Here is a 13,163-nt window from a genome sequence, read left to right on the forward strand (position 1 = left end):
TGGATAGCCAATAAAATGACAACTGACTGTCTTGGGATCTAGCTTCCCAATATTCGGATTAAATACTTTGGCCTCGGCTGGACAGCCCCATACGTGAAAATGATTAAGCGAGGGTTCTCTTCCTGTCCATAGTTCATACGGTGTTTTCGGCACCGATTTACTTGGCACCCGATTAAGAATGTAAATGGCGGTTTTTAACGCCTCCATCCACAAGTTAATCGGTAGCGTGGAGTAGCTCATCATACTTCTGACCATATCCATCAGGGTATGGTTTATTCTTTCTGCTACTCCGTTCTACTGAGGGTCGCCCGGTGTAGAATACTGGGCAACTATGCTATTTTCCATAAAGAACCTTGCAAAAGGTCCTGGAACTTGGCCATAGGGGGGTGTCGACCGTAGTACTCTCCCCCACGGTCGGATCTGACTATCTTAATCTTTAAATCATGTTGGTTTTCTACTTCTATTTTGAATATCTTGAATTTATCCAACGCTTCTGATCGTTCTTTGATTGGATAAATGTAGCCATAACGCGAGTAATCGTCTGTAAACGTTATGAAAGAAACATAACCATCTACAGTAGTGACAGGGAATGGTCCATATATATCTGTGCGGATTATTTCTAGAATTCCCGCACTTTGTTTGGCACCTTTATTTATGTTCTTAACGAATTTTTCTTTAATGCAATTAATACATTGTTCTAAATCTGAAAATTCTAATGGTGGAAGAATTGATGCTTTCACTAAGCGCTCTATTCTCCCCATCGAAATATGGCCTAAACGACAGTGCCATAATTTCGACGAGATTGTATTAATTCATTTGCGTTTCTTAGTAATATTGTCATATGAGGAGGCATTTTTATTCTCAGAACATACAACATTCACATTCTCAGATAATGAAAGCAAATATAATTTGTCTTGTCGGAAGGCAAGACCAACACATTCTGAATTAACTTGTATCTTACACTTGCCATCACCAAAATGACAAGCAATAGTGTTATCATCTAATTTAGACACACTTATTAAGTTTCATTGCAAAGACGGTACATAAAGAATATCTCTCAGACAAAGTACAAAGCCACTATATAATTCTAAGTGAAATTTTGCAATGGCTTCGACTTCAGCTTCTACACCGTTTGCAACTTTAATTCTTCTTGCGCCTCTTGGCAGGGTCCTCCTCATACTTGATCCCTGTAAAGAATTAGCAACATGAGTAGTTGTACCAGAATCAATCCACCAAGTGAATTTGTCATAACTTAAATACAGGGATTCATCTACAAAAGTAATGGTGTCCTCACCCTTTCTTAACAACTCTTTCAGGAACTCGGGGCAGTCCCTCTTGTGATGCCCTCTCTTTTTGCACTTCAGGCACTGGTCTTGGTCAACTGGAAAATTTTCCCAGTCTTTCTGGAGGTTCTGTGGAGGTGGTCTGGAAGGGCCACTCTCATGCTAATTCTTGCCTGGTGGGAAAGTTCTCTTGTTATGCTGGAAGTTCTTATTCTGAAAGTTCTTTTTCTTGTGCTGAACTTGAAAAGCAAGCTCACCACCATTGGTGTTCTTAAGAAGATCTTCTTTTTGAACGCACATGCCAATCAGCTTGTCAATACCCCAATCTTCTGGAAAAGCGTTATAGTTGACATGAAATGCCTCAAACGCCTTTGGTAGGGACTTGAAGACCAGCTAAATAATGAACTTTTCTGGCAAAGGCATGTCCATTGTCTTGAGCTTGTTGGCCATGTGGCTCATTTCTAAGATATGTTCTCTAATGCCACCGCCAGTGTATTTCTTGGTGATAAGCTGCTCAGCAAGAATGGCAGCATAAGCTTTGGAAGAACCAGTAAACGGACTCTTCACCTTTGCTAAATATTCTGAAGCGGTGTCACAATCTGGGATCGCTATCTTGATGGCATCTGAAGTGGAACCCTTCATGACCATAAGACACTTGCGGTTGGATTCATTCCAACGTGTCTTGTCAGCATCATATCTGGTCATAGCAGAGTCAAAATTCTTCTCTCGGATAGCCCAAGCAGCTGCTTCTTCATTCCGTGCCCTTACGGACTTTTCTGGTTCTTGTGGAGCTGGCATTGTGATGGCCAAATCTATATTGGCCATCGCCAGAGCTATCTCCAATTTCTGATACCATTTCCTATAGTTATTGCCATCCAGTTCAGGAATGGCATTCACATAAGCCATAGCATTAGAGCTTGAAATTTGAATTCAAAATTTGTGAGGACAACAATAAATGCATGTATCAATTTAACGTTGGTCAAAATTAAAACATGCGATAATATGTGCATTAATTCCTAATCACCGTTGGGCAGAAAAAGAAATAATGCATAAAGAATTCTGGACAAAATTATAATATTGCAATAACAACTTTGGTCAGAAATTACAATATCATAATGCACAAAAATTTCTGAGAAACAAATTCTATAAGCCTCTATATTAATTATCTCGTTGGTTCAAATGAACATAGAGACAAAAATAAATTATTTGCAGCGAAAATATGTGAAAATTCTATATATATTCAAAAGCAAAAAATTATGTGTTCTTGATTCTAAATAATTTACACTTTGGTGCAAATTCAAAATTCTATTCAAATTCTTAAAAACATATCCAAAAATGCTTCTGAATTTGGAAAAAACCGAACTGTTCTCGGGGGCAGTTTTCTGAATGTGACCCACGGCCTACCCGCGCGCAGCGCGCGTGTAAGGAAAATGGCCCATTAGGCCATTATTTGTGATTTTGGTAATTGAGTAACAACACAATCAATGGAACTAATGTGTTTGTTAAGTAAATGTTATTAGATCCCAGAGATGAAGCAAAAAGGCCAAGCAAAACAAAACACGAAGAAGGGACTCAAAGAAACGATGAATTGGACGAGTTCCACAGAAAACAGCAGCACCGGATGAACCGGTGACCGAGCACCGGTCTATCCGGTAGGGCTCGGATGCACCGGTGCACCACCACCGGTGCATTTAGTCTGCGCAGAAGTCAGCCAAGTGCAGAAGTCTATGTTGCACTGGGTACACCGGTGATACTACTTTGAGGCGTCGGTGCAAGCACATTGTCATGCACCAGAGAGCATGACAAGTTGGCGAGATGACTTTCTTTAGCACCGGATGAACCGGTGGTGCACAGGAGTGAGGCACCGATGTAACTCAAGACAGAAGCTGAAGATCTCTTCAGGACCGGATGAACCGGTGATGCACCGGTGCATGGGACCGGTCTAACCGGTGGCACCACGTCAGCTGTCAAAGCCCCAACGGATACCCTGAAGATCAGAGTGACTGGATGCACCGGTGCTGTACCTTCGGATACACCGGTGCATACGCAGAAAGTTGGGTAATGGCTCAAAACGGCTAGTTCAACTTAGAGGCCTATATATATGCCATCCCCCGACCATTTGAAGATTGCTGGAGTTCAAGGAAGTCACAAACACACCCAAGAACATCTCCAAGCCATCCAAAAGCTTAGTGTTCACATCCTTAGCCCTTAGCACACTTTGAAAGTGTTGTGTAAAGGATAGCTCTTAGTGAGTGAGACTGTAAGGCCAAGTGCCTTTGTGCTGAGGTTCTTTAGTGAACCAAAAGAAGAATTCGGTGCGCCGGCACTTTGGAGCTTTGAAGGCTCGCCGGCACGTCATCGACCCTCCGACTTGGTGTGGAGCGGCGACGACAATATTGTGCGGGGGACATGGAGACCCCCATCCTTTGTGGAGAAGCTCTTTAGTGGAACCCAGGGCCAATGTGACCGTGATTGTGTTCATGGAAGAGAATAACTTTGCAAGGGTAAATAGCCATGTAATTATAAAGGCTGAGCAACTTACTACAGGATTGTTTGCTTTATTAAATTAACTTTGGATCAGAGAATTGTCCTTGCAGGGACGCTCAGATTTTATCTGTAAATTTTGCAACAACAAGGAAAAGGTTGCAACTAAAGATTACAGAGAAGCCGCTCCAGTTTGCTGCAAACATGTACAGGGTGTAATAATGAATGTGCTCAGAATCAGACAGCTGAATTGAAACCACTTAAGCCAAATTTGCAAGCATTAGTTCATGATTTGTGTAAACCCCAAACCACTTGTCAATTACAATCCCTACACTCACGGAAATGGAACAGCAATCAATGCATGGGCCACAGCCTGCTCAAAACCTGCAGATAATTTCAGGAAGACAAACAAATGGGTGACACATTAGATGCTGCAGCCAAGCAGATCTGCAATCAAGCTTATATACGGCACTGATTAACCGGATTCTTTGAACCAATTAAGTCACTTCCAGCCATAGTCTAATACCATTAATATAAGCAACTCACTTTCAAGTACCACATTTGGTCTTACACGCGCAATTTCAACCTAGCATCTGCTCATGCCCATGAAAAATCTAATATGAGAAAGTTAATAATGATGTCTGATGATGGATGCTCATGAAAAAATCTAATACCACATTTGGATGCACATATTATGTTAATAATGATGTCTGGTGATGGATGCTTGGGCTGATTTGCCTAGCTGAACAGCGAGGTCGATCCATCGATCGGCGGCAACCTAAAGAACAAAGATGCAGGCGATACACAGGCAGGTGCTGGTATAACGTCGTCTGAGATGTTGAAAGCAAACCGGCCGGCGGCGGCGCACGGCGGGTCTCTCCTTTGCAGTTTGCAGTGCGTAGCCACGTTGTTCGGGAAGAGATGGCGGATCGACTTGAAGGAAGCGGCAGGGCTGGCCGACCCCTGTGAATACGTGAATTCGTTGGAAAGCATAAGCTGTCGATCGTACGTGTTCGTCGTATGGTGAGGATCGATCAAATCAACAATGCCAACGCTCTCGCACTGGTGTCGAGTAGTGGTGGCCGCCGTATCTTTATCTGGTCATGCAAGATGCGTTTTGGGGGGAAGTTCAGATGATCTTTGCGTGGCAACTTTTTTCAGTTTTGCTACGTCTTGATTTTTTTAAGCTTCAAGAGCACACTACATATAGTAGTTTCTGTTCTATGCAACTTCTGCAATCGCATCAGGTTTGTTGGGAGTAAAGATGCCAAAGAGAACGTCAGCAGACAAAAAGAAAGAGAAATTATAAAACACAAAAAAAATATCAGAGCCAGGTTTCGATCCTGGGACCTGTGGGTTATGGGCCCACCACGCTTCCGCTGCGCCACTCTGATATATTATGCTTAGCAGTTTAAGGACCTCAACTTATAATACTAAACCCGGCGCACATGAGCTCCCAATCCGAATTTGGGCCGCTAGCTACCCAGCGACCTTGTGACAGATCAAAGGCCGCGAAGGGCGATGGGCCATGGTGTTGGAAAGTAGAATGCGTATAATGTGGTCAATGTATTACATTGAGCCTCTATGGCGAATATATAGAGTACATGGCTTGGAGGGCAAGTAACCTCTCCTAGAGATAAGGAAGGTTATCTCGGGATTACAATCAATCCTAAACTAACCATATCCGGAGTTGCCTAATATACTCTAACATCCCTCCGCAGTCGTAGCGGTAGCAACACGAACGGTCAGACTGGAGAACAATGGAGACGTATCCCCCTGCAGTCGGAACGCCGGTGCGAAAGTTTTGACTGGAGACTCATGCAGATGAGAGCCCTTTAGTGCCGTAGTAGCCGAAGTCGAGGTGGACGTGGTCGAAGCCGTGGAGGAGGCGCGGGTCGAAGCGTCGTCGAGGTGCTCGAGTTCACAAACTCAGCAGCTTCTTGCCGAAGACAACAGCAGGACGGTGCGGCGGATGACGATGGTAGACGGCGCGATTTGCGGCTTAGGTCACGCTCAGGATAGGGGTGGCGACGGCGCAGGTTGCAGCAAGTGTCGCGCCCAGATCAGGGGTGGCGACGACGTCTTCCTTCAGGAACATCGGCAGCGATGTCCGCGTGAGAACAGCTGGAGGCGCGGAGGCGGATCGAGCGCCTGCTTGACGAAGACCGGCGGCGAGTGGCGCCACCGCCTGAAAAGGCGACGACACCGGTAGGGTGCGGTGGCTTGATCACGAACGTCGTCTCTGCAGCCTGGTGAGCGCAGCGACAACCTCATCCTTCGGGAGTGTCGACGATGAATGGCGACGAACGGCAGGACGACGCAAACCCGATCTCTGATCGGGAAAAAAAGAACAGCAGCAGAGGACCGCGGGTACAATCTTGGGTGCACATACTGTTTCCCTCCCCTCCCTTATCTCTTCCCGAGCATGGTGAGCCATGTGCACGGAAAAAAAGAAAGGGCGGAGAGAGGAGCCTGCAGAGACCCAATCCGATGGGCGGAGAGAGAAGGAGTCTGCAGGTGCAATCCGAGCGGCGCCTCTGTTCGGCGACGACGCCGAGCACAGGGCCGGTGAGGGGAGGGCGGAGGCCCCCACGGCGCTGCAACCCGCCGGCGACGACGGTGGAGCGGCGCAAGGGCGTGGTGGACGGGCGTGGCGAGGAATCCCCGCAGAGACCCGTCCAGCGGTGGATCTCGTCGTGAATGGCGGACGTATGAAGACGGCGCGACGACGTGGCTCGACCTCATGCCCCCCGGTGGCGCGGCAGCACAACGCCGCCACATGCTTCCTCCGCTGCTGCGCGACCGCGCCCGAGGCAGCTGTGGTGGCGGCGCAGGAGAGGGGCGGCACTAGGCCAGATGCACAGGAGGGGGCGGCGGGGATGGTGGAGCCAGCCCGACGAGATCAAGGCGACCATGGGAGGTGAGTCCCTCTGCTGCTTGACGGCGACAGGCACAGCAGATAAAAGGGATCCGCCGGGCATCCTAGGAGGGCGCTGCCCCCGGTGGAGATCGATCTCCCCGGGGCTGCGCGGCGGCGGTGGCAGCGACTGCGGAAGCGGAAGCGTAGGTCGAAACCCTAACTCGTGATACCATGTAGAAAAGTATGATGCGTATAATGTGATCGATGTATTGCATTGAGCCTCTATGGCGAATATATAGAGTACATGGCTTGAAGAGCAAGTAGCCTCTCCTAGAGATAAGAAAAGTTATCCTGGAATTACAATCAATCCTAAACTAACCATATCCAGAGTTGCCTAATATACTCTAACAGATGGCACCGCCCCAGCATAATTAAGGTACTGCTACAGCACAACCAGTTGTAAAACATGCAAGCCCATCAACCTGTTCAACTAGCATCTTAACAACAGCACCCACCAAAGATAAAAAAGAAGCAGCAGCAATGGCACAAGTGCATAATATTCTAGAATTTCTAGTTGTATTCAACTCCATAAGTTTGGGTACTACTATCTGAGACTGAGAGCCAAGTTCAACCACACGCAGAGGTTAGGTATATGCATGGGTGAGACTGTCAAGGAGGGTTCAAAGGTCAATTCCACGGACCACCCCCTCTCATTCCATCCTCTGATTTTTTTTGTTGTTGTTTACAACCTGAAGACCTCATGGGAAAGGCAGCACTATGTTAAACCTGATGCTATGAACACTAAGTTCCTGATCTGTCGTGTAGCTACATGACAACGGCAGATGCAAAGGTCCTCTTCCCGAGTGAACTGAAACCAAGAGTTGACCATCCAGAGCTCGCACTGTAAACTTCCACCTATGAGAAAAGAGAGGAGTCACCAGCTGAAAATGGGCTTGCATTTTGTCAGGTCAGTAGCTAGATATCAGTAAGAACATGGTTACTTACGGTATCCAGGATCTGCACATTGGACTGCGGTATACGCTGCCATCCAGATTCACTGCAGCAGCGTATCCTCTTGGGGAGCTCATGGGATCACCCATCCTCCAGGCATTGAGGCGAGGGTCATAGATCTCAACGCTAGAGACAATCTTGTCGCCATTGTATCCTCCAATTGCGTATCTGAAACAGAAGTCAAACACTAGCTATGTTCATTGCCAAGATTTAAGACCCAAGATGCTCTTGGTTCTCTGTCAGAAACGTCTGAAGCATAAGAGGAAGTTACAGATAGGCTTTCTCCCAGGACAGTTAGGGTGTGGCATCCTCTCCTTGTATTCATGCTTGGAAGCCGGACCCAGACGCCCTCCCTTTGGTCATACCTTTCTGCTGATCTGCATACAATGTGTTTATTACAGTTAGTTTCCTCGTATGACTATATCATGTAATAAGATAAAGTGAAGTGTTGGAGGGGTCTTACTGTAAGTACATGCTTCCATCATATCCACCAGCTGCATAAATGGTACCATTCAATTCGGTTGCAGCAAGAGCGAACCGCTGGAACATAAATGGTACCATTCAACCGCGTGAACATGTAAATTTAATTCAGAAAGCCACAGAGAGAATAACTTTGCAAGGGTAAATAGCCATGTAATTATAAAGGCTGAGCAACTTACTACAGGATTGTTTGCTTTATTAAATTAACTTTGGATCAGAGAATTGTCCTTGCAGGGACGCTCAGATTTTATCTGTAAATTTTGCAACAACAAGGAAAAGGTTGCAACTAAAGATTACAGAGAAGCCGCTCCAGTTTGCTGCAAACATGTACAGAGTGTAATAATGAATGTGCTCAGAATCAGACAGCTGAATTGAAACCACTTAAGCCAAATTTGCAAGCATTAGTTCATGATTTGTGTAAACCCCAAACCACTTGTCAATTACAATCCCTACACTCACAGAAATGGAACAACAATCAATGCATGGGCCACAGCCTGCTCAAAACCTGCAGATAATTTCAGGAAGACAAACAAATGGGTGCCACATTAGATGCTGCAGCCAAGCAGATCTGCAATCAAGCTGATATATGGCACTGATTAACCGGTTTCTTTGAACCAATTAAGTCACTTCCAGCCATAGGCTAATACCATTAATATAAGCAACTCACTTTCAAGTACCACATTTGGTCTTACACGCACAATTTCAACCTAGCATCTGCTCATGCCCATGAAAAATCTAATATGAGAAAGTTGTTATATGCTCACAAGTGGAGAGCCAATTTGATTTGGACTCCTTATCAGAGCCGAAGCCAAGAGCCTGAGACAAAAAGGTAATCAAGAATGCATATGGAATATATGTAGTTTGCACAGAAATTAAAATGCAAACACAATCACATAAATTGAGTTTCCCAAGATAAGGCTATACCTATGCTGGAATTGCACTTGAGAGCAATGCAGAGCAAGAGTTAACATTACGATTGAACATATAGGAATTTGAGGTTATAATTGATTTAAAAGATAAATAGCATAATAAGTAATCTAAAATCTGATTCTAGGACTGAATATCATCAGAAGATGAGAAGCCTGCACTGAAAAGAAAAAAAAGTCAGCATAAGACATGAAAGAAAGACAAATAACATAAACACCAGTGCAGGTGACATCTCACAGAACCACAGCAAAACAATGGTAGAATTCTGTGACCAAGTTTTCTGGAGCTGAATCAGTATGACAAAATCATGAACCATTAATCCTTTTGAGAACAGTCATCACCACATTAGTATTTCTTTCTATGGGAAATAATTGGTATTTCTTCCTCACCAACTTCTTTCACAGAACAAGATATCATCATATCACCAATAGTTACCACAGGAGCATGAGCCATTCTTGAAATGATGGAAGCGACTGGAGTCACGCACTATGATCTCATGGTCAACAATCTTAGATATGTAAGTGAATGCACTGTGACAATCGCCACAGACACGCAAGTTCTTTGTGATTCGTATGGGACAACCAGGGGAAGTCGTGAGGAGGCCATATGCGAGAGCAAGCTTCTCACTGTGTTCAGCAAGAAGGTTATTTTTCTCCTCATCATCGACATCATGCAATGCGAAGTCTGTCTCTGGGACATAACCCATAGCCTTGATGTGATCTATTAGTCTCCCTAAAAGAGCATATATCTCTGGAGATAGAGGGTGTGAACGATCTCCAACAAAGAAAGACGCAGTGCCTTTCTTACTCTGGACCCAGCTGCATCCTGGCCTCTTCTTAATCCCTGATTTCTTCATCAGCTGTCTGATTCTTGCTACATCTTTCCACCGCCTTGCAGTGGCATATAAGTTGGAGATCAGTGTGTAGGATCCATCGTTCTCTGCTTTCATATCAATTAGTTTGTTCAGAGCATATTCAGCAAGTTCCACATTTGAATGTACTCTGCAGGCACTAAGTAATGCGACCCAGATTACTGCAGTAGGCTCCATTGGCATTTCCTGAACTGTTTTCCATGCCTTATCTAATCTCCCAGAGCGAGCCAGCAAGTCAATAACACAAGCATAATGCTCTGCGCTCGCAACTACACCATAATCTTTACGCATGCTATCGAAGTAATCCAAGCCCTGATCAACCATGCCTGAATGGCTGCAAGCGTAAAGAAGAACCAGGAAGCAAATATCATCAGGAACAAAGCCTGCCTTCTGCATTTTCTCAAATATATCCACGACCTCAGTACCACGACCATGCATTCCATATCCTGACATCATTGAAGTCCAAGATACTTCATTCCTTTTAGGCATGTTATCAAATACATTTCTAGCAGTATCAACATCACCACACTTTGAGTACATATCGATAAGGCAGTTTGCCACGAAGTACATAGATGCTTCATACTGATGGTGGCGGGTGACATAAGCATGAATCTGCCTACCCACACGAAGAGCATCCAAATGTGCACAGGCCATCAAAATGCAGGAAATTGTGTAAGCATTTGGGGCAACTGCATAAGGTTTTGAAATCATCTCTGAGAAAAGCTTGAGTGCATCATTTGAGTCCCCGTATTGCGCATACCCACCAATCATGACAGTCCAAGTTACCACATTGCGTTCCTTTCGAGGTATGTAATCAAATATCAAATGTGCAGCTTTGAAGCTTCTGCACTTTGAGTACATATCTATCAATGCATTGTGCACTATTAGATCCTCACCATCCCCATCACCACCAAAATGATTATCCAATAGTAGAAGGCATTTCTTCAGAGAATAAGCGTGAGTTTCCATACCCTGAGACAATGCTCCCAAGGAAGCGCAGGCAGACAACAGAGAGATGATTGTGATAGAATTTGGCTCTGATCCATAAATAAGCATTTGCCGGAAAGTGTCAAGGGCCTCTTGGCCGCATCCCCTCTGAGCATAACCTGAAATTACAGCACTCCATGTTATCACATCTAGTGGGATATCTTCTTTGCGCATATTCTTGAAAATCTTAAAGGCTGCCTCAAAGTCCCCATTTTGGGAGTACCCAGTAACCATTGCATTCCAAGAAACCACATCTTTGAATTCCATTGCATTGAAAATCTTTACTGCATCCTCCATTGACCCGCACTTTGCGTAGGTATCAATCAGGGAATTGCACACAAAAGCATCTGGAAATGTGCCATTCCGAATGGCATAGCCATGAATTTCTTTAGTTTGAAGCAATGCCTTTAGAGAACCACATGCTGGAAGAATGTTGACAATGCTAATGATATCTGATCTATCATTTGTAGCTTTCTCATGGACAATCATTGCCATCTTTGAAAAAAGGTCTAATGCAGTCCATGGATTATTACCCTTAACATGGGCAGCAACAATCGAATTCCATGAGATAACATCATCAATTCCCCTCCAAGTTATTTCATCAAACACCAGACTGGCATCATCCAAAGAACCACAGCGTGCATACATTGCCACCAAAGCATTGCATACATAGACATTTGACTCAAATCCATTGCAACATATGAGTCCATGGAATGTGCTACCACAACGGTATGAAGGTAGCTCTCCACATGCTTTTAGTGTATATGGCAGAGTAAAATGGTCTGGCCGAGTTCCAGCACGCAACATGCGGCAAGACACACCAATTGCCCTGTCAAGGTGGCCTTCCTTGATATGTTCTCGTATGAGTAGATTCCACCATACGGCTGGTGATGGTGTGACACGCTCCAACATTAAAAGAGCATCGCTTGTAGCACCACAAGCAAGATAAGAAGCTACAACACCAGTACCCAAAGATTTTGGTGATACATATGAATGTGATGGAAGCGGTGGAAGTGACACTGACAGCAACGATGCTGGACAAGAAAGAAGACTCGAAGCAATTATCTTCTGGTGAATTTGACGAACTGTATTCACAGACCTGCATTCCTTTAACAGGGATGCAAAATGCATCGGGGAGATATCTTGACCAAAGCATTCTGCACTTGCAACTGATAGAAACTTCACTCCAATTCGTTTTGCTGCTTTCGGCAAGTTGAAGAGCATAATGCTAGCGGAATATCATTGTGAACTCTAAATCCTCAAAAGAGAAGTCATGGCATCACTGTATCATAAAAGAACATACTTAGAAAGAAGTATCATACACACTACGAGTCAAATAAAGCAGAAGGGGTAAGAAAAATATCGATAATACGAATAAACAAGAGCTCCATTAAGGCAACAGAATCGTGGTCAGGTTGTAGTACGCTGGGTGGGCCAAGGATTTGAGGTTTGGATATTCAAAAAATTTGGAAGCTTGTTTTTTTTTACAGCCCATAGCACATAATTGCCATGACGGATTTTCGAAAAACGTGAACAAATTACAATTACAATCACATGTATTCGCAAAATGCTATGACCGATTTTCAAAAAAACACGAAGAAATTACAATCACGAGTATTTGCAAATTGCTATGACAGATTTCAAAAAGCACGAACAAATTCCCAATTCCTCACCTTGGTGGTTCACAGTTCACTGGCTCGGCCGCTCCTCGCCCCTGTCTTGCCCGTCGGCCGTCGCAGCTTCGCCGGAGCCGCGCCTGCCGCCACGGGGGCCCTAGCGCTCGGCTGCTCCTCGGCCGTCCTCCCCGGAGCGCCTGCGGGAGTATGGGCGCGGTGCTGCGAGCCGCTCGCAGCGCACTCGTTACTGCCTCGCCGAGTCGCCGGCAGCCTAGCCACGTCACCTAGGATTCGGTCGGGCTGAGGAGGACCGAGGATGGCTGGGAGCATGAGAGCGCTCGGGCTCCGCTCCTCGTGGTCGCGCCGCCGAGGCCTTTCGGCTTGGACGGGTGGTGACTCCCGTTGCGGCGGCTGGTGGCGGCGGCGAGCTTCTCTTTGAGGAGGACCGAGGATGGCCGGGAGCATGAGAGCGCTCGGGCCCCGCTCCTCGTGGTCGCGCCGCCGAGGCCTTTCGGCTTGGACGGGTGGTGACTCGGGGGCTCGTATGTGTGTTTCGGAAGATGGATAAACAACTTATCCATAAAGTCCACTAAAGCCCAATTAATGACCTATTTAATATTTTACTGAAAAAAAAATATTGAAAA

General features: G+C 45.4%; 1 protein-coding gene and 1 non-coding gene across 3 annotated transcripts; both read right to left on the reverse strand.

The window, feature by feature from the left end:
* Positions 1-5,089: 5,089 nt before the first annotated feature.
* Positions 5,090-5,161, reverse strand: TRNAM-CAU. The gene has a single exon. It is a non-coding gene; the product is annotated as a tRNA-Met (tRNA).
* Positions 5,162-7,168: 2,007 nt separating this feature from the next.
* On the reverse strand, positions 7,169-12,986 carry LOC120667311 (pentatricopeptide repeat-containing protein At5g16860-like). 2 transcript variants are annotated; one of them, XM_039947415.1, is made up of 6 exons: positions 12,577-12,986; positions 8,298-12,185; positions 8,102-8,178; positions 7,910-8,015; positions 7,633-7,806; positions 7,169-7,542 (listed from the first exon to the last, which is right to left on the reverse strand). In XM_039947415.1, exon 2 carries the CDS (start codon positions 12,125-12,127, stop codon positions 9,467-9,469), a length of 2,661 nt encoding a protein of 886 aa, XP_039803349.1. In that variant the 5' UTR covers positions 12,128-12,185; positions 12,577-12,986; the 3' UTR covers positions 7,169-7,542; positions 7,633-7,806; positions 7,910-8,015; positions 8,102-8,178; positions 8,298-9,466. The 2 variants fall into 2 exon arrangements, with proteins under 2 accessions (XP_039803349.1, XP_039803350.1); XM_039947416.1 differs by lacking the exon at positions 12,577-12,986 and having other exon boundaries at positions 7,914-8,015; positions 8,102-9,471.
* Between the last annotated feature and the right edge of the window lie 177 nt (positions 12,987-13,163).

This window comes from Panicum virgatum, chromosome 3N (genome assembly GCF_016808335.1).
Source record: "Panicum virgatum strain AP13 chromosome 3N, P.virgatum_v5, whole genome shotgun sequence".
In the NCBI taxonomy this organism is placed as follows: domain Eukaryota; kingdom Viridiplantae; phylum Streptophyta; class Magnoliopsida; order Poales; family Poaceae; genus Panicum; species Panicum virgatum.